Here is a 21,899-nt window from a genome sequence, read left to right on the forward strand (position 1 = left end):
TTGTGCTGCACTCGACCCAGGTGAGGTAAATGGGTACCTGATAAGAATTTATTCCTTGAAATGCAGTGTGCGTAACAGCTGCTCTGCTAAAGCCTGGGCAGTTATGCTGCATTACGCTTACATAGAGTAAGTGTTTAGCGCTATCGAAGCAAGTAAGCACATAAGTTTGCTGCATTACGTGCACATAAAGTAAGTGTAAATATATAAACAAGTAAAATACTTATTATTATTTTGTACATTAAGTAATAAACGTAAACACTGGACTCATTAATGCTGTAACAAGTATCTAAAATAAAAGCATCAATTCATTATTTGATGCTTACTCCATTTACGGTTAATTGGAGTGATTTAAGTGCAATCTATGATTGCAATCTGCATAAACCATGGTTACGCTTTATAATTGTGCACATGGGACTGATTTAGGACTGGTCTCGTCAGAATAAGAGGCTGGATAAGAGGAAATAATAATAGGGATAGCATGCCAGTTGTCCTTATGAATCTTAATATTGAAGAGTTAGGGAAGGAAGGAGGTTTGGAACTAGAGAAAGAATAATGGACAATTCATGTATCGGAGATCATTATAGACAAATGGAAATATTTAGCAACGAATCCATATGTACACATCACTTACTATATGTCAGTGAAGTTTCTTCTCGATGGTATTTATTGTTATGTGTGGATTGGTAATTTTTGCATGTTAAAAGTTCATAAGGAATTTATTGCGAAAATCTTTCTTTTAGAAATCATCAACCTGGTCCATGACATTCACGTTTGCGGTGATCGCCTGATACAACTCTTCAGCCCCAAGACGACAACAGCAGAGGGAGCCCTTCGTCAAGATAATATGATGCTTGAACCGTCCAAGTTTTCTTACGCTCTCAGACAGTGTATAAAGGAGGGTGCTGTTGGTAAGATCCTTTGCAAAATGGAAAAATATATTTTTTTGGGGGGGGAATCAGACAAGTAGAGAGGTGAAATTGACAAAAAACAAGAAATTTATGAATTTTCAAAAGTTGTAATTGCTATACATGTACCTATTTGAAAGTCTACAGCAATGGTGATGTCACTGTGAACTCATGTAGGAAAGGGACCATTCCATTTGCTCCAACATACAAAATGACACACTTAAATGAAAACAAATGTGCTTGGATAATTTATCACTCACTGCTGACATCAATCAATATTGATGTGATAATGATATTTGTCTGTCTTTCTCTGTTAAAGAATCATCATATTTTGTTATTCCTGCTATAACTAAAAAATGTCTATCTCTCATCCTCTGTTTTTAGCTGGTATGAAGGTGGTCATGATCTGTGATCTCTTTAACAAGAGAAAGAGAGAAATGACCAAGCAGGAGAGACATGATCTCATGAAATACATCAAATCTAGGTGAGTCAATGGAGGTTGCCAAACTGTCTAAAAACACCAGGAGACAAGAAAAGTGGTGTTTTTGAGTAGTTGGTCTGTATGGATATGTTGCTGTTTTACATGTTTCTATAGGAAAAATGATAACAATATGCAACATTTATATAGCGCTTTATCCAATGTTTCTAAGCGCTGCATATTATTTCCCCGGCTTTAGCACGTCTACTCTTATCGGGTGCTCAAACATTTAAAAAACATTCTCCCTGCCGGATACCCATTTACTACACCTGGATGGAGAGTGGCAAATGTAGACAAAACACCTTGCCAAAGGACACTAGCGCTGTGGGATTCAAGCCCAGGACCTTGTGATTCAAAGTCCAGAGGCTTATCCACTGAGCCACAACACCTCTACAAAATGAAAATTGATTAAAAGACAAAATCAATGCAATGATCTTTATAGGCAGGTGGCTCTTTTAACCTGGTAATCTCTGAAGCAGGTTGGACTGTATTTGATTCAGTCACATTTTGCAAGAATTCATGAATAGAATTGCATGTGTTTGTATTTCCTGTTATCTGTGCAAAACAGCTCTTCATATTAAGAGTATGAATTTAATAGATGCCACCTTTCTTTCTTCAGGTTACCTATCTTTGTAAAGCAGCTCTACAAGTTCTATGAAGTATTCAAAGAGCAACTTACCCAAGATATCACACCCAAGCAAAATGATGATCTAGCAAGATATCTTGTACCAGAGGTAATACATATGAGTTCATTCTGTGTATTAGTATACCTGCAGATATTTCAATAACTTTGTGGAATACTTTCAGGAAGTATGTAGAGATTTGATTTCATGATTCATGTAATTTTGTTCACTGGGAGAAGAAAATTTACAAGGTATATTGTGATAACAAAGTTGCTGAGTTAGAATTAGCCTTTCTAGCTACAGTATTACTTTATTTCATCTAGTGATGGATGAACAATAGTGCAGAAATGACTGTGTAATCTCAATCCTCCTTGGGTGAAGCAAGAGTTCATTGACCTGCCTTGTGATTCTTAAATCTGATTTAATCTTTATAATGGTTGTGAAAGGTTTATATTTGCGCTTCCCTCTCTTTTTTTCTTTGAGATGAACAAGTGTCTTGATATTACTACTGATATGGTAGAACAAGGCAAAGATGCTCTTGAAATCATCCTCAGAAAGATGAAAGCCGAGGAAAACAAGAAGTTTTCTACCAAAGATTACCTCAAGTACATTGTTGTCAGTGTGAGTATAACCTTCCTTACTAAAGATTTCCTGTAAATATTTTTCTTAGTGGGGCACTGATTGCAAAACACAGTGAATATCCAGCCATTGGACACTGTACATGTATATTAATGTTATACTGTTATGTATTTCCTCTTGAAAAGTTAAAGGACAAGTCCACCCCAACAATAAGTTGATTGAATTAAAAAGAGAAGAATCCAACAAGCATAAAACTGAAAATTTCATCAAAATCAGATGTGAAATAAGAAAGTTACGACATTTTAAAGTTTCACTTAATTTCACGAAACAGTTATATGCACATCCTGTTCAGTATGCAAATGAGGAGACTGATGACGTCATTCGCTCACTATTTCTTTAGTATTTTATTATATGAAATATTGAATTTTCTCCTCATTGTCAAGTGAAACAATGATAATTCATCCCTGAAAATTTGGAATTAGCATTGTTTAATAGTCAAGTTTAGTCAAGTTGGTCCATATTGTCACATTTGTAAAAAATGAAATATTGTATGATTACAAAAACAAACAAAAACAAATAGTGAGTGAAGGACATCATTAACTATCTCATTTGCATGTCACTGAGTTATGCATGGGTGTTTTTTGAAAAATATGCAAAACTTTAGAATATCATAACTTTCTTATTTCACATCCGATTTTGATTAAATTTTCAGTGTTATGCTAGTTTGATTTTTCTCTATTTATTCTAATCAACATTTTCCTGTGGTGGACTTGACCTTTAAATGAATTTGAATTGAATGGGATTGATTATAATGTAGGGATGCTGGAAAGCATACCATGTTTGACAAATACAGTAGTATGATTGTTATTCATTGTAGTAAGAAAATATATTTTACAACAACATGTCAAGGTATGCCTTGTGGAAAAAGATGCTGGATCCATATGAGGTAGTTGAGGTATTGGGATGACTTTGTTCAAAGTGGTTGCAGTATAGTGGCTTCAAGAGTTTCCAGACTTTGGAAATTCCTATTTTTATTCTATCTGATAATGGAATACCCAGAAAATATCTTTGTTAGAGTACCCTAGTTGTTGTGGTTCAAATTTTATATTTTTCCCCCTTATTTTTCCCATATTATACAATTGCTCATAAATGCTCTTCTTAAGGGGGGGGCACATAGTTTTCATAAGTTTGTTGCATTAAATGTACATTTTTTTAATACTTGTGTATGTTTTTTATATTATTTGTAATATGAGAAAATCCATTTTTTTTTCTTTTTTCGTGGAAGATAAGTTAGTACCCTCTAATAAATTCTTTGTTGTTTAATTTTTAAGAAATTGACACAAGATTTCCTCCTCTTTATGTGGGCAAAATGTTGTTAATTGGATTACAGGCAATGTTCAAGAAGGAGATGGCCCAACTGAAGCTAGCCCATGAAAGGATGTGCGAACTATTCCAGAGTATGTTATGGCGTCAAGAAGGATTTGATTGTCTCTCAGAAGCAGATAAGATGTTCTCTGTCAACAAAAATATCGAACAAATTGTTGAAGAGGTCAGTGCTGTACTTGCTATGCCAATATTGCGGCAGACATGATATTTCACATTTAAAAAATGAGTTTGTCTATGGATGAGATGCATAAAAAATCAACAAAAAAAAGCAATCAATTCAAGCACAAAAATTGCTAGCTAAGCAATTGCTTTATTTTGTATGCATTACCCTTTGCTTGTGTTTAAATCCTTTTCCTGCCATCAGAAAACAATTGCTTTGAACTGTTATTATCCTTTTGATGGTTACATGAATGAATTGAATTAAATTGAATGTAATTTTTTTTTCTATGGATGGGGGCAAGGTTCACTCCAAGCCCCCTTCCCCCAATCCATGACTGCTATGAGATAAACTTGATGTACTTTTTGCATGATCAGTAACTACTGAATATTAGTTCTCTCAAATGTTATTGATACAAAAATGATATTTGTATGATATGATGTATTTGGAGTAGTGGGTTTCATGGTACACCATGCATCTTTCTTGGGCAAGTGTTGGTCCCAAGATATGGTGTACCGTGAAACCTACTACACTATTCTCCTTTGCCATGGAAACCTTCAGAAATGATGTGTTTGTTTGTATTGTTCACTGTAGTTTCCTGTTATGCTTCAAAAACTGGAGGCATTAGACACCAATGTGAATGATGGGTCAATGCGAGACTGGAAATTCAATTTCAAGATGGGGACCTCAAGAGTTGTGAGTATTCATGTCATGAAAATAATGATGATAAACAAATGTGTAGGGTATTTATGAAGTGCCGATTTCACCTGTAATTTGTGATCAAGGCATTGAAAAGGAGGAAAACTTAGTTCACTGGGAGTTGAATGGAATAACAGTGCCAAGTGGTGAGTTTTGAGAGTAATTTTACAACAACATAAGAATATAACCTGTGTGATGATCAGGTATCTTTAGCTCGGCACACACTGCACATTTTGTTGCAATCTGAGTTTCAAGGAAATTGTAACAATATTTGATATGAACATTCCAATTAACAAAATCTTGGCGGTCAGAGTTCAGAATTGTGATAGGAATACTGAATTTGAAATTTAGTCTAGTTTGAGCTTCCCTGTAGGAATAAAAGCAATTTCAATTCCAAATCGTAATGACGTCATCATTGGCTGCAACTTAAGCAGATTTGGATTTTACTCTGATCGCTTGCCACAAATCTGAAGGACGATTTCATTATTTATTCCTAACATGCAAAACAAAATAAAATAATTATACTTTTTCGAACTTTCACATTTAATGCAAAATTTGATTAAATAAAAAATCAAGTCGTACATGTATCTGGGGTCCGTCTTACAAATAGATGTGATTGATCCGATCACTGCAACTACGAATTTATATCCATGAAATCATTGATTACTTGACAATTGGTGTGTTCTTGTTGTTTACAAAGGACATATTGCAAATTTCCTCTATAAGAAATTATGACACTGGTGGATTTCCATTACGATTGATTGGATCAATCGTAACTCTTTGTAAGACAGGGGCCCTGATCACATAGGCCCGTATTCTGAAGTCAGGTTTAACTTAGACCATGGTCTAACTCTGTGCTAAAATTATGGGAAGCCAAAAGTGTCAAGATTTTTATTAAGTTGTATGTTTCTTATGTTTACTGTGCTCTTTCCTGATTCATCGATGGTAAAGACAATCACCTATTTATACGTCGTAGACAATTATGAATGATTTGAGAGCAAAATGAGCTGAAATATGATATCTCTACTGTTAGTGATTTATGTAACAATTGGCTATCCATACTTAAACCACAACTTTAAACCTGAGTTTAAGTTAAACTGACTCCAGAATACGGGCCATAGTGTGTGCTGGGCTTTTAACTCAGTCCTTGGTCTAACTGTGAAATCATCCGTCATTTTACAGATGTGGTCCTTTGATAAGATCATTACGCATCGTGAGAGATTCAAACCAATCGTCACCCATCTGAACAAACTGATTGGCCGTCAAGCTTTCACAGATGGGTTGCTCCATGTTGGTCTCCTAGCATCTGCTACCGATGTTGATGAGCCTAGTACGTCATCTGCTGCATCACCGTTTCCAATGGATGTTGACACAGAGGATGCACAAGATCAGAATGTCTCGCCTCTTCCAGTCAAACGGGTAAGACTAGATACTACTTTACCACTCACTCTTCACCTATTATGATATAGTTAAATCTTGTTATCACAAATTGCTAAATGATGAAATGGATCCTAATCGAATGATTGCATGAAATCTATCCCATGACGACTCATTGATTTTTGAGCTATCAGGCAATTTGCAAAGGACTGGAACTAATAAGGAGTTGACAGGTCATTTGTTTTAGATGGGGACAATTTAACATATAACATAGATCCATACCACTATCTTATAGCAAACATCATTTTACTTGAGCATTTGAAATAATTACCCAAACTTGTTTCCTGTGATACAGTCCAAATGGCTTTGCTAGTGTTTGTATACTTCTTGAACCTTTCATATGACTATTTCATGATATAAAGTAGTGGTGATACCAAAGAAAACATGGAAGGAGCAAGTGGAGCAGGAGAGTAGGAGGTTTGGAATGTGGATCCATGATACACTGAATAATGCAAAGTGGAGGGAGGGGTCATATTGCTGCATTTAACAAGCAAAAATATGCACCCTAACGCAGCATACTATGTAGCAAAATGATCGGTTGCAACAACACTTTACCTACGAGCTCGTTGGAGCTCGTTCAGAATTGAACGCTTTGAAGCGAAATGATGTGAGCTAAAGCATGGCAAGGTAAATGGAGCTTGCCCTTGGACATCCTTGCTCTGATTTTCTCCTTGCGACTCGTCTTTTCTCATGCGGATTTTGGTTGCATTGTGTTATGTTCAGTTACTGATCTTTGAATAAATCAAGACTACCAAGCTAGAATGCAAGCCTTTTCTTCAGTCTGCGTATTGACCATGTATTAGCTCATTAAATTGCATTGTGTGGCATTTGACTCGGTGTTATCTGCGTTCAGACAATACACAGCTGAACGCAAGCCCAAAACACAAAGGCATGAGCCAGGCCTAAGAGTGATCGAAGTGAGCGTGAGGTGAATCTGACCATCTTTTTTTCAACATGGTCAAATCTGGATTTAAAACTTTGGACTTCCAACTGTGTCTGATCAACTATTTTTACCTTTTGAATAACTGTTTCATAATAAGTAGCAGGTGTCAATGTCAAAATTGAATCCTCATTCAGTTCCCAGCAATCATCATTAGACCCTCTTTCTACTTTGTTTCCTTGATCCTCCCACCCAACTCTCCCTCCCTTCTACTATTGCCTCTACTCTCTCACTAAAAGATGAACATCTATTAGCCTTCCTTTCATGGCTCTGCCCACAAAAGGTGGTTGCTGGAGACTTTGTAGTTTAGTATTTACTTTGATTGATGTGTGGCATTATTTTTTTAATTCAGCCTTTAGTCTCTGAATCTCTGTGTGTTCCACCGAGTGCTGCTGAGAGTAAACTGGCTAAAGCTATGGGAGCCTTACTAGAGTCTGGTCTTGAGACTGATATGTGCTTCGAAGTCATCACAGTAACAGGTAACTATCTCAAGTGTTGTACTTCTCAGTTGTAGGAGGCAATAAATCACAAACTTGAGTTTCAAATATAATTATTCTCGTTTGTAGTGTTAACAATTCAAGAACACAATATTAGAATCATATTTCTAATAATTTATTTAATATTTTTCAATGTTTTTCAATTGTTCTTTGTTGATTGTTTTTGCCACAAAATTTCACATTTGGATCAAAGTTTAGGTTTTTGTGTTGTCTTTGTTGTTCACTAATGGTATTGTATAAGTATGCAATGTTTTAATTTTAAGGTACCTTTCCAAAAGTCTGTGCATCATTTTTAAGCTGGAATCTTGCTGTATAGGTACTTTGTGCCTCTCTTAATGGCTTCTCTACTTTGTGAAGATTGGTAGTGAATGGTCTCTTCCGAATTCCTGCTCGTAAGAATTTGCTCAGACATTTGACAAGGTACCTAATGATAAATGTTGGTTAGGATGGTTGCATGTCCTCATATAATATTAATAAATAACAATATGGACATTTGTAATGTGATGGTATCTATCACATCTATGAGGATACTCATGATGCAGTAAAGAAAAGAAAGGAATTGAAACAAAAACTGGTAGGAGATACATTTTAAAAAACTTGTCATAATGTTAATCAGGTTATTAATAAGTTTTTGAAGTTACTATCAAAGGCAAGAACTATTACGGATGTCCTGTGGGAGTTTATTCCGTAGGAATGGCACAGCATTTTGAGTTGATCAATCCCACATTAGTTATGATTTAGTGGTTAAGTAAGGATGAGCTAGCAGACTTGAGGTTCTGAGTGCGATTGTATGGATCTATCATGCTACAGTTGTGTTGAGGGGCAGTAGTTCCATGTCACCAGAGAAGTACAAGTACATGTAAGAACAGTTTGAATACTTACACAATGTACAACAGATAACAAGAGCAGAGATATTAAAGAGAAATGCCAGTAGTTGCAGTAAACACTGATTTCATGAGAAAGTCTGTAAAACAAGGCTTAATTGTCAGTATATCATCGAGGATCTAGATCTAGATCTGGTACAGTTACAACTTTGTGAAATCTTGAAATCTACGCTGAAAAATGTTCACACCGAAGATCCCCAACACAGATAAGCGCACGTGGGACAATGTATAATTAGAGCGTCGGGCCCGACGCTCTACCCGCATCCTGTGCTTATTTGCTGAATTCTCAGCAATTACACAATTTCTTCCAGAATCCTATGGCACATGCATTTTATTTATACAAACAGACACTTAGGTGGTCATTTCATTGGATTCTGTACGAACTCATTTTGATATTGTTACCAAAATTAGCATTTACCTTTAACAGATGAGTTTTATTATGTTTAGATGAACCATCAGATGTTGTTGTAGATCACACTCAAGGTGAACCCATCGTAACACAGGAGACAGAGAGAAAGGTTATCAGACATCCTCCAATCTATGCTCATTGTGCTGTCATAGCAGCTAGGTGTGATCGCTTCAAGAGAGCACTACTAAGTGGCATGAGGGAATCTATAGATAAGTAAGTCATCTATACCTCTTCCTCCCTTTCCTCCTCATAAAATGATAATGATGATGACGATGAAATAGTGATTATGATGATGAGATAATGATGATGATGATTAAGATGTTGGTGATGATGATGATGATGATGATGGTAGTGATGATGGTGATGATGATGATGATGGTGATGGTGATGATGATGATGGTGATGATGAAATAGTGATGATGATGATGATGATGATGATGGTGGTGGTGATGGTGAAGATAATGATGATGATGGTGATGGTGATGGTGATGATGATGATGATGATGATGATGGTGATGATAGTGATGATGATGATGATGGTGGTAGTGATGATAGTGATGATGATGATGATGGTGATGGTGATGATAATGATGATGATGATGGTGATGATAGTGATGATGGTGATGATCATGATGATGATGATCATGATGGTGATGGTGATGATGATGATGATGATGATGGTGATGATAATGATGATGATGATGGTGATGGTGATGATAGTGATGATGGTGATGATGATGATGGTGATAATGGTGATGATGATGATGATGGTGATGATAGTAATGATGATGATGATGATGATGGTGATGATGATGATGATGATGATGGTGATGATGATGATGGTGATGATGATGATGATGATGATGGTGATGATGATGATGATGATAATGGTGATGATGATGATGGTGGTGGTGGTGATGGTGAAGATAATGATGATGGTGATGGTGATGATGATGATGATGATGGTGATGATAGTGATGATGATGATGATGATGGTGGTAGTGATGATAGTGATGATGATGATGGTGATCGTGATGATGATGATCATGATGATCATGATCATGATGGTGATGGTGATGATGATGATGATGATGATGGTGATGATAGTGATGATGGTGATGGTGATGATGATGATGGTGATGATGGTGATAATGATGATAATGATGATAATGATGATAGTGGTGATGATGGTGATGATGATGATGATGATGATGGTGATAATGATGATAATGATGATGATGATGGTGATGATTGTGATAATGATAATGATGATGGTGGTGATGATAATGGTGATGGTGATGATGATGATGATAATGATGATGATGATGGTGATGATGGTGATAATGATGATAATGATGATGGTGGTGATGATGGTGATGATAATGATGATGATGATGGTGATGATGGTGATAATGATGATGGTGGTGATGATAATGGTGATGGTGATGATGATGATGATAATGAAATAGTTACGATGATGATTCCTGGAGTATCATATTTACAACACACTGGGTAAACACCCATCTGTTTGTAACGTAGGTATAGGTACATAGGTTGTGGCTGTGATTCACTCAGGAACAATATTAGAATCCTTTCGATGAACAGAGTATATTCCAAGTGCATTCACACATGTGGTAAATAGTGGCAATCTTATAGACAATATGAACAACAGTTTCAACTCAATGCCTTCTAGAATTTGACAATGTAAGGTGGGCTAACATTATTCTTCTTACTTTGACAAAAATGTCAGTAAGTTTATATAATCAACATATCATATAAAGATCATCCTGGGGAAAAAAGAAATTCAGTTTTTAGTTTCCCTTTAGTGTAGTAAACATCTAAATATTAAGAGATGATATTTATAATAATTATGAAGCATCCGAGGCATCATACTGAGCTGATATTTCCTGTGTTGCATTTCCTCTCGTTCTTATCCAGGAAAATTGAGGTCCATGATACGGATCCAGACCTTTTCAAGCAGTTCCTGGTCTTTCTCTATTCAGGCCAGATCAATACATCAGAGCTGACGATGGATCAGGTTGCTGATATGATGTCCCTTAGTGATAGATATGAGGTAATGATAATAATCATCATCATGATAATGACAGGGACGTTTCTTTTAACACTGAAGTCTAAGTTCAGAGTTTTAAACTAATTTTCAGCAATAGGAAACATTTTTATGCCTCTGCCCATGGTAGGCGGCCACCGTAATTTCTAAACTCACTTCAGGGCAACGTAGATCTGGCGGTGCCCGGGGTCTGCTGGGTCCAGGATCAATTGGGCAAAATTAATTTTCAGAGGATTTCTATTTCTAATGTTTTACACATTTAAGCATGTATGTGAAGCATCTCTGAAATTGCTTTCATATACAGGTTGACACACTGAAGCATGTATGTGAAGCATCTCTTAAATTACTTTCTTATGCAGGTCGACACATTGAAGCATGTATGTGAAGCATCTCTGAAGACTAAACTCAATGAAGATACAGTACTTTATCTCCTTGGACTTTCCGATCAGTTCCATGCTGTCACACTCAGGGTGAGTAGTCATATTGCAGACACTGATCCATGGGGGGGAGGGCTTTCCAAGGAGGCCTCCGACCCATTTACTTTTTGATATATGTACTGCGATACAAAGTGGATAGAAATAGAACTGAAATGGAAAGGCGAGAAAGTGGAGGTTGGGAAGTAGAGTATTCTTTTCGAAATGAGTGTAGTCCTTAAAAGGACTAAACAAGAAGGAGTGGAAAGTTGAATAGTAGGCAGGGTGAGAGGCTTGAGTAGATGAGAGAAGGCTGGCTTGAGTTGGCGAATGGAGCTGTAGAGCAGGAGCAGGAGAGAAGATTCAACATTTTGGGAAGTTTGACTGTCTATCTTCAGGAGTCAGGAATTGATTGGTGGTGATTTTTTACCTGATTGCTAAGAAAGCATGAATGCTTGTAAGCAAGCAACCAGAGGACCAACGGCTTAAGGTCCTCTCCGAAGGACCTGGTACTGAGGATTAATGCCTTACCAAAGGGCACTAGCGCACCAAGTGGGAATCGAACCCGGGTCACCGGAATACGAATCCCCCGCTCTGCCGACTGAGCTATCGCGCCTGAAATACAAACTTTTGTACATATCTTTACTTTAGTAATTTATTGTTCTGGAGTTGTAGAAAGCTACATTAATCCATATATAGAATAGCATATCTTCTCTATATGTCTGAGATTTGATTAGTCTATTGATGCTATATGTTCTGTTTTGATGATGTAAGATAGAGGGCCTATATAGAGAAGCATGTCTACAATGTACATTGCTAAGTCTGACATTTAATTGACGCTCTATGTTTTGTTTTGATGTTGTAGAACGCTACATTGGTCTATATAGAGAAGCATCTCTACATTGCTAAGTCTGAGATATGATTAATCTATTGATGCTATTTTTTCTATGATTTAGGACGCTACATTGGCCTATATAGAGAAGCATCCATTCATTGCTAGTTCTGAGATTTATGATGAACTCCCTGAACATCTCCAAGAAGAGGTCAAGCTTAGAGCAAAGAAAGGACAGTAAGTTCAAATCACTATTCACCTAAAAATGTGTGGTTATACTTTGCTTTTTTAGCACATATCTTTAACATGATGAGTGATAATCATGATTGTCTGATTTTGCAGTGGTTTGTCTTTGTTGTTACCTCATCCTTAATTATCTCCAGGGTTATGTTACACAAAACTTAGTGATTGATCTCAAGCTCATGGTGGTCAATGCAATCAATCATTAAAAATTGACCTACTATCAATGCTGAGCTTTGTGTAATGGGCTCCTGTTCTGAATATTTGGTAGGGATCTTTACCACCTTGCTTGCATTATTTTTTATTTACACACAAAATTAAAGTCACATGTTGATCAATTGATTTCTGTACTGTAATCGACTTTATTGTTTCGTATTTATCAGAAATGCCATGTATTCAGGCTTTTGATGAGTTTAGGCCCTGACTATATCACTGTCATGCTTTTCAGGTTTTATTTTTATTCAAAATCGAATTTGACTTTCTTTAAACAGTATGTTAATACTTGGAAGTCAGAAGAAATAAACTGAGCTACTCCCTTGGGGCTATGGTTGTAAAACAGAGATTAAAATATTTTTGACACATTGTCAGATCAAAAGGTTTGGCGCAGGACATCATGCTTGTGAAGGTACAGGGCAGAAGGAGAAGAGGAAGACAGAGGAATAGATGGCTGGAAGGAATTCCTAGAGAAACTGGAAAACCTTTGAGAGAACTGAGCACACTTTCACAGGATAGAACAGCATGGAGAAAGTTTGTCCGCAGGGTCACCATGAGTCGAGATCGACTTGATGACATGTAACAAGTAACGATAGTACTACCCCTGCTTTAGCATGGTTAGTTGCTCCAGCATTCAAATAATTCCTCCCTTCCCGTTGCCTATTTACTTCTCCTGGGTGGAGAGTGGCAAATGTAGATATATGCCTTACCAAAGGATGTGAGTGCTGCAGTGGGATCTGAACCTCTGGTCATTTAATATTTTTTTTCTGCAGGGAGGTAGGAGATATAGACCCGATGGCACAGTTCAAGGGGGAGCAGTATGATTCTAGTTCTACTTCATCTACGGAAGATGGCATGAAAGGTATTGAGGTAAGTGTCATTCCCTTAGTACCAATAGGGTACAGTGCATTACTGCTGTACACAGCATTACATATTTGGCTATTTGATTTTGGCTACCGTCATAAAATACCTTTATTAGTTATATTCTCATAGCTGTGGTTAGGTTCTCCCTAGGCTAACTTACCACACTATATGGAGTGTCAGTTGTCAACTTATTGAAATTATTCTATTATGTTTGATTATTATTGTTGTTATTGTTATTGTTATTATGGTGTCGTCTTGTAATAAAGGGTTGTTTTCATGAAGGTTTGGTAGTCTGAAAATGAAGGAAGGTTTGTAGGGTTCATTATTTTTGTATTTTTGTACTAACAATCCTTGTGTCATTTTTGGATCATTCAAGCTTCCCAACAATAAGCCTTATTTCATTTTCCAGTTAAATAACCTTTGGAATCACAAACCTTATTTCTTTTGGGATTAACAAACCTTAGCAAAATATGAACAGATTTTCATGTTTGGATCTACAAACCTTTGGAATAATGCACGCTTTCCATTTTCGGACTAATGAATATGAATCTTTGGAGTATTTGAACCTTGGGAATAACAATTTTTCAGAATAATGAACCTTTCAAAATAATGAATACCACCATATTTTTTTTAATTATTTATTCAGGAAAGCCATGATGCTATGTTAGATGAAGTTGATGAAGAGAAGGAGATGATATGTATCGAGAGATTGAAGGAGATCATTGGTGAGGATATTCCTCATGACAAGCTTGTTGAAATCGTTCGTATTGCAGACTATGACATCAATAGAGCTGCTAATTATTACTACTCATCAATATGATCATACCGATTGGATACCAACATTTGTTTTCAGTTTCAAACATTTCCATGGTACTCTTGATAAAAAATATGTTGTGACTTCAGTCATGGTTGTATCTTCTGTCTTTTCTTCCTTTTCCTCATTTTTGTACCTGTACTTTTATTCTGTACTATACATGAATAAACCATTAGATTTTCTGTATTTGTATTATCATTGGTAACTTTGACTCAGTGAAATCTATTAGGCTCACAGAAATCTTTTGGAATTAAAAGGGGTATATAACACATGCTTTGCATAATACGGTTTGAAAAGTTGCTTTGACTTAGGCATATATTTGATGTGTGAAAGGTCGACTTACCTGTACTAATTTACAAGTCATCTGCAGTTAATGTACATGTGTACAGCATGAATTTGTATGAATGGGACCATTAATTTGTATGAATGGGACCATTAATTTGTATGAATTTAGACTATGAAATGTAATTATGTATCTGAATCGGCCTTAATTTGCACCACAGCAACTGAAAATGGGATTTAGTTGTGTACTTTTAGCTAGATCTAAAGAGCATTTCATCAACATTTTTGTCCAAGTTTGCTAGATCTGACATCTTACATTGATATTGATTGGCTGAGAAGCACTGTTACTATGGTAACTGTCGAATAGAACAGGACTTATCAGATGAAACGTCTGCCAAGATCTTTCATGAAATGCTCACCAGGAAAGGCATTTGAAATATTTTTAAAAATCTCTTATACAGAAGTGTATTATTTTCATTTCATTGTGACACGTGTTGTAAAAATGAATTGCTGTTTTGTAGAGTTTTTGATTTTATATTATTTCGCCATTATGTTTTTTTTTTTTGTAGAAAATCGTGGGAATTAGTTGCAAGGTAATCATTTTTAATGATTTTTTTTATTGTATTATATAGTTATGTATGTGGACTGAATGGTCTAACCATTGCTGTAAAGTGTTCAATAGATGTGTGTTGAAATTCATGAAGGATGTAAGATAATCATTAAATGATATACGGTACTATAGACAACTGAGGTTATTGTACATGTTGATATATAAATATTTATATATATATGCCCCTTTAACTTAATATGCTGGGAATATAGATGACGTGTAATTCCATAAATTGATGTACTACATTCGTTATATACATTTTGTTCCAGAAATTGTTCTGTTTCATTTTACCCATAATATATTATTGATTATTTCTTGTGTAAATCAGTTTATATTTATTGTGTATGTGCCATCTATTAAGTCAGTAATTGCCTTAAAATTCTGCTAAATAATATAATGAATTTAACCCTGAAAGACTGATCTATTTAGATGCTTAAGAAGCAAAAAATTGATCATACATTTGAATAACATGTATTAACTTGAAAATAAAACTTGTTACAGATTTTGAGCAATTTTTTTTTACTTGCAGATTTAGATGCAGCAAGATCTTTCTCTGTTACAAATTCATCCTCAATGTTTAATGGGCTCAAATCAAGGAGATATCATCTCTAATTCTTCTTGCTCAAATAGCCCAGACTTTTTGTGTTAAAGTTAATATCCTTGAACAATGTCATGAATTTACTTTTACATGTATGTGTTTATATTCATTTTATCAATTTTGTTATGAAATTCCAGATCGTGCAGATCGTGATAGTGGACTGGCCTTTTAAGATACAATTTATCAAGATCAATTTAATCAAATGATTCCATAATAGAATTAAATATCAATGCAAATTAGAAAAAAATTGAACAAAAGAAAATATGTAGGTAATGATTGGGATGTGGGGGAGTAGCAACTGACCTATCTTGGCTACTCCCTGATAAACATTCATTACTGAAAATCTTCCAATCAACTAATCTGAAGTTTCCTTATACCCACTGGCGGATCCAGATTTGAGAAGCAAAATCAAAATTTGTAATGTAAAAATGCAATTACAATTAAAACAGAGGTGTGCCCCCTCTTTGAAATTGAATACCTTTTTTTTGGGGGGGGGTGTCAAATTTTTTCGGGTACGAAATATCCTCAATTTGTGGTTGAAATTTTTTTGTGTGTGTGTGTCAAAATTTTCCTCCGAAAAATTTGCCCCCCTTTTGGAAAATCCTGGATCCGCCTATATTATATTTATTCAAAAAATGGTACCAGGGGTATATCAATATTTTACAGGTATTAAATCTTGTGTCTGAATAAATTGTTTGAAATATACATTGTACATCATAATATTGAGGGGGAAATCATATTTGTTCATATCTTGATTGACCTGTTCTGTCTATGGCTACTGTGATTTTGTGTTAGTTATAAAATGAGGATATATGTTAATGGTAAAAAGGCTTGAATAGAATTTATTTGCGTAGTATATCAACTCAAATTGAGATTGCTTTTTAAAAAGATAATTTACTGCATCTTGTATAATGTCTTGCCATTGTATTTTTAAAGCACATTTTGAGAGAAAAGAAATTTAAGTGAAGGTAAAGTTGTTTGGTTGTTTGTTATCTCCACCCTGCATAGAAAGTAACAATACTTAATCAGAAACCAGAGTGTTGGTCCATATTCTGAACTCTTCTTTAATTCAAACTTGGGTTTAAACTTGTTTTTAACTATGGATAGTCGGCTGTGACACAAATTTCAAACAGTAGGGGAAGGCGGGGTAAGTTGAGCATAGGGGCAAGTTGAGCCACCAGCCCCAGGCCAATAATGAATGAGTCAGACATTGTGGTGGTGTCATGTATTGATGACCCATAGCATAACCCCTAACCCACCACATTGTTTTCAACTTTGAAACAAAAAGTAGTTTTTTAGAGGGAAAAATATGAATTTCAGCCAAAAAAGTAAAAAAGAGTGTGAAATAGATAAGTGCTTTATAAACACACACGTCTTTAAATATAATAAAGACATGATAACAACATTATTAGTCCAGGTATGGATCTTCATTCTTGTCATAGTCTTTTATATGATGGATGCATAATAAATGTGTGGATACAAAATTATCACACTGAGTTCGGACTGGGGTAAGTTGAGCCAAACAGCATGGGGCAAGTTGAGCCATGATAATTCCTATGGTAATGTATCTTAAAAAACAAACAAACCATAAAAATCGATTGAAATGCTGACTGAAAGGAGCAAATTTACATGACTGCTCTTTTCCTTTTAAAGGATGTTAGTATTTATAGAGAATTAGCAAGTGAAAAGACTATAAACAAAAAATTGACATGCTGGTTCTCCCCTCATACATTTTGTACATAGTTTTTGTGGCTCAACTTACCCCAGAAGGTGGCTCAAACTTACCCCATATATGGGGCAAGTTGAGCCATTTGACATCGTTTTTTTCAAAGGTCACGATGAATTTCAGTGTGGGGATAGAAAGTTATATATAGGTGGAAAATATTTCAGAAGAATTAAATTTCAAGGCAAGGTACTTATTTCGACAAGATTATTAATCATATCAATTCTAACATGCAAAAATCAAAAACTGTCACAACTTACCCCGCCTTCCCCTACAGGTTTAAATTATCAGCTCTTTTGACAATCAAATCATACATAAATACCTGGTAATAACATATTCTATTTTAAAGATAAATGAAAGTAGTTGCAATAAACACCAATTTCATGTGTTAAAGCAATATTGTAACTGTATCATCATGGATCTAGATCTGGTACAATTGAATAATAATTATCATTTTATATACTGCAGATCGCCTCTAAGTGGTAAGGAGAAAGGAAATATGAAGTTTCATGTGTTAAAGCAATATTGTAACTGTATCATCATGGATCTAGATCTGGTACAATTGAATAATAATAATCATTTTATATACTGCAAATCGCCTCTAAGCGGTTAGGAGAAAGGAAATATGAAGTGAAAAAGAAATACTTTGCACTACGAAATGCATGAAAAACTAATATTACACCAGATCATGAATAAACTGAACTTTGTGAATTATGAAATCTAAGCTGATTAAACATCACAGCTTCCACTGCCTATTTAATTTCATTGGTTCATTGTATGCGATTTTTTTCCTTCAAATCAATGCTAATTGATTATGCTGAACTATGATATCAGTACTGTATGTAGGAAATCTCTGTGATTGGTATTCATGCATCTACAAGTACTTGTGTCTGACTGATCAACCCTCAGCAAAATCTACCTCTATCTTACAACAATAATAGGAAAGTATTCAATTCCATACATCTCTGAAGACCCTATTGCATTAAACTGTTTATCCTCATATTTTATTTTAATCAAGTTGTATGGCATATTCAAAGTAAAAGTTCCGTGTCATGTATTCATGTGTTCCAGACATGGGTACTGAAAGAGTCTAGTTGTCATGAAAATATATATTGCTTTGTACCTCCTAGAGGGGGTTATACTCTTTTACCATTGCATTTTTTTTCTTTTCAAGTTTTTATTGACTACATGCTGTGTCTATTGGTTGTTTGTATATTTCTATGCATTTCATGTAAACATATATATATTCAGGTTTCTATCATGTTATATCTCTCGGTATTTTTTCCCTTCTAATATGGTGTATAACAGGGGTAAGTGATGTGTACCGTAGCTTAATTCTGAACTGAAATTACAATTTATGTGAAAAGCTCCACATTATTGTACTTGATTTATTAAAAATCAGTCCTCTTTGCAATCACTTAGTAGATTTGTGTTTTCCTCATTTGTTTTTCCAGTAATCAAATTGAAGTGGAAAAGTACTCTTCTTGGATTGGGGTTGGAAATACTGTACATTGGGCAATTTCAAGTTCAGTGTTGACCTTTTGGTGTTGGTATTAGGTAGATTTTTACACAAATATAACACCAAACATAAAATGAAGATGGTTCCGAAAAGTCACTTAATAGTTGTTGAGATGTCAATAATGTGATCTGAATCAGTTTTACAAACTCTAAGTTTTGGAGCTAGGGGAAGCAATCCATCAACACCAAGGCAAACACCGGACTTGAAATCACCCATTGGTGCAGTTTGAAATGAATTTAGATATAAATTGCAAATATTTAAGATATCCAAGAGAAAATTTGAGAAGGGCAAGGGTAATAGGGGCTAATACTAGTAACTGAAAGTGATGCATTATAGGGATGGTCTGGGCTGGAGATATTTCTAGCTCAGTAAAATTCACAGAGCAATATGCCAAAAATTTGATCAAAATCGGATAACAAAGTTATAGGCATGTCTTTACAAATATTCATTAGGTTGGCTGATGATGTCATATCCTTTTGTATTTTATTATATGAAATTAGGTTTATTCAAAAAATTCTTCCAAGAACTTAAACAATTGGATTGACAACTGATTAAGTGCATTAGTTATTTATTGCCACAACTTATTTCATATAATGAAGACACATCATTTACACGTGTATGAAAAAATGAAACATTTCTGATTTTATGCTATAACATAAGAAAAAGGAAAATGGAAATGTGACATTATCAGCCCACCTAATGAATATTCATGGCAATGTGCATATAACCGTTTCCACAAAATCTTGATAAACTTTAAAATTCAATAACTTTATTTTTTATCCGATTTTGATGAAATTTTCAGCATTTTTCTCTGAATTTTACTCTATATTTTTTATATAAATTATTTTCAGCCCAGACCATCCCTTTCTGTATTGAAGAGAGTAAAAGATATACATGTAGTAGAAGAGGGGGGGGGGGGTGGAGGAACTGCCAAGAGTAAGCAGGGGTGGGGAGGAAAGGGAGAATGGGTGAGGAGAGAGAACAAGGGATGAGATGAGTGAGGACGAGAGAGATACATGCAAGCCATTCTAAGAGGGAAGGTGAAAGGATAGAGAATATTAAGGGACAAGAGAGATGAGCGCGAGTAAGAAAACATCTACATGTACACGAGGCTTCGAGGGAAGCTCGAAGGTGAGAGGATTGAAAATTGAGATATGCTTTATAGATGGGGTGGTTAGGAAGAGTGAGGAAAAGGGACGACAGCGTAACAGATGGAAAGAGATAAAGGTGGGGAGAAGGATCAGATGGAGGTTGGTGAAAGGTATCTGGAGAGGGAAAATTATCATATACGAACTAAAATTATTTGAAAATGACATGATATAAAAAACTTTATTCTGGATGGGTCATTTTTTTCTTCCAGTGTGTCGCCCCACCCCCTTTACCCATTTGTCTCTCTCTGCTCTCCTCTCTCTTACACCTCTATATGCCCCTCTCTCCATGTCTGTTCATCTCCTCTCTCTGCCTCTCCTCTCTTGTCTGTCCCTCCCTATCTTTCTCTCTCTCTCTCTCTCCATCATACTGAATCATTATCTTGATATTCACAATAGCCTTGCCTTGTTTGGACATGATAATGGCTGGCTTCAGAGAACCAAGATAAAGAACAGACAAGTCAACAAAGGAATGCATTGGAGGACACCATAATTACCGACACCCTTTTGTTTTCTTTGACACTGGTCCAGGAATACCATAGAATGTACGTGCATCATACAACAATGGTGTATAAAATCACTTTAAACAGAATACTCTTGAGTATGAAAAAAATGATAGTCATATGTTGTGCATATCATATTGGAATGCCTTAATGCACTTACGTAATGAGTACATGCTATGAATTGTAGACAAGGGAATGAAACTTTTTAACTTCCTACAATCAGAATGTGCCCATCTACCATCAATAATAAAGCACTAAGCAGCCAATGAAATCAAGTTGGATGTATGAATACTGGACATGGGAGTAATATATGTTTATGTGACCACCATATATCAAACCTAATGGAATACAGAAGAGTCATTAAAACCCAAAACACAAAAAATTGGACTCGTATATCTTATTTTGCCATCATGTAGTATGAATATTGATGATTGTTGCCAATTTAAGGCACAAAGTAGATTATTCTTGACCTTATAAAAGCTGTGTACCCCTATGGGGCATCCCTGCATACAGCATGTCTTCATACATGTACTTGTTCTACTTTCTTTATTACTTTTTTTTCTTTTTAACAATTTGAACAATACAAGGAATTACACGTGTAATCTCAAACATGTCCGCTTCTGAATATGACCATTCATGAATATAAAAGCAAACCGCATAATGCCTATAATTCATAATTCCAAATAGCTTTACACGAGGGTAAAAATGTCTGTAGGTAACTATATGTACAGTAAAACGATTTGAAAAAAAAATGTGTAAATACTTCACCATATATAATTACATGTACAGCAATCCCAGGAAACTTTATTGTTCCCATCAATTGAGTCAACAAAAGGGTCAAATCAACTTGTTTTTGGAATGGACTGGGCCTTTAATGAATACACATGCTTGTTTAATAAGAGAATTGTGTTAGAATATGTTCAGTACAATGTATACGATACACCAGCTTTGTAGATTACTAAATAAATGGACTCAGCTCTGAATACTGAAAAGTAAGCACTCATGTTGCTTGAATACTCTCAAATGAAATCTCTCATTATCACAAGCATCATACTGTATATACCGTATCATTATACCC

General features: G+C 35.3%; 1 protein-coding gene across 1 annotated transcript in view; it reads left to right on the top strand.

The window, feature by feature from the left end:
* LOC121422492 overlaps nt 1-14,679 on the top strand; it is a 31,379-nt gene extending 16,700 nt beyond the window's left edge. Inside the window, exons 8-21 of the mRNA XM_041617580.1 lie at nt 741-908; nt 1,290-1,389; nt 2,003-2,117; nt 2,490-2,627; nt 3,976-4,134; nt 4,723-4,824; nt 6,010-6,246; nt 7,557-7,683; nt 9,033-9,207; nt 10,933-11,068; nt 11,422-11,532; nt 12,432-12,544; nt 13,534-13,630; nt 14,271-14,679. Of these exons, the coding sequence (XP_041473514.1) occupies nt 741-908; nt 1,290-1,389; nt 2,003-2,117; nt 2,490-2,627; nt 3,976-4,134; nt 4,723-4,824; nt 6,010-6,246; nt 7,557-7,683; nt 9,033-9,207; nt 10,933-11,068; nt 11,422-11,532; nt 12,432-12,544; nt 13,534-13,630; nt 14,271-14,444 (1,952 nt within the window). The 3' untranslated portion in view covers nt 14,445-14,679. The remainder of the gene's footprint in view (nt 1-740; nt 909-1,289; nt 1,390-2,002; nt 2,118-2,489; nt 2,628-3,975; nt 4,135-4,722; nt 4,825-6,009; nt 6,247-7,556; nt 7,684-9,032; nt 9,208-10,932; nt 11,069-11,421; nt 11,533-12,431; nt 12,545-13,533; nt 13,631-14,270) is intronic.
* Nucleotides 14,680-21,899: the final 7,220 nt, after the last annotated feature.

This window comes from Lytechinus variegatus, chromosome 10 (genome assembly GCF_018143015.1).
Source record: "Lytechinus variegatus isolate NC3 chromosome 10, Lvar_3.0, whole genome shotgun sequence".
In the NCBI taxonomy this organism is placed as follows: domain Eukaryota; kingdom Metazoa; phylum Echinodermata; class Echinoidea; order Temnopleuroida; family Toxopneustidae; genus Lytechinus; species Lytechinus variegatus.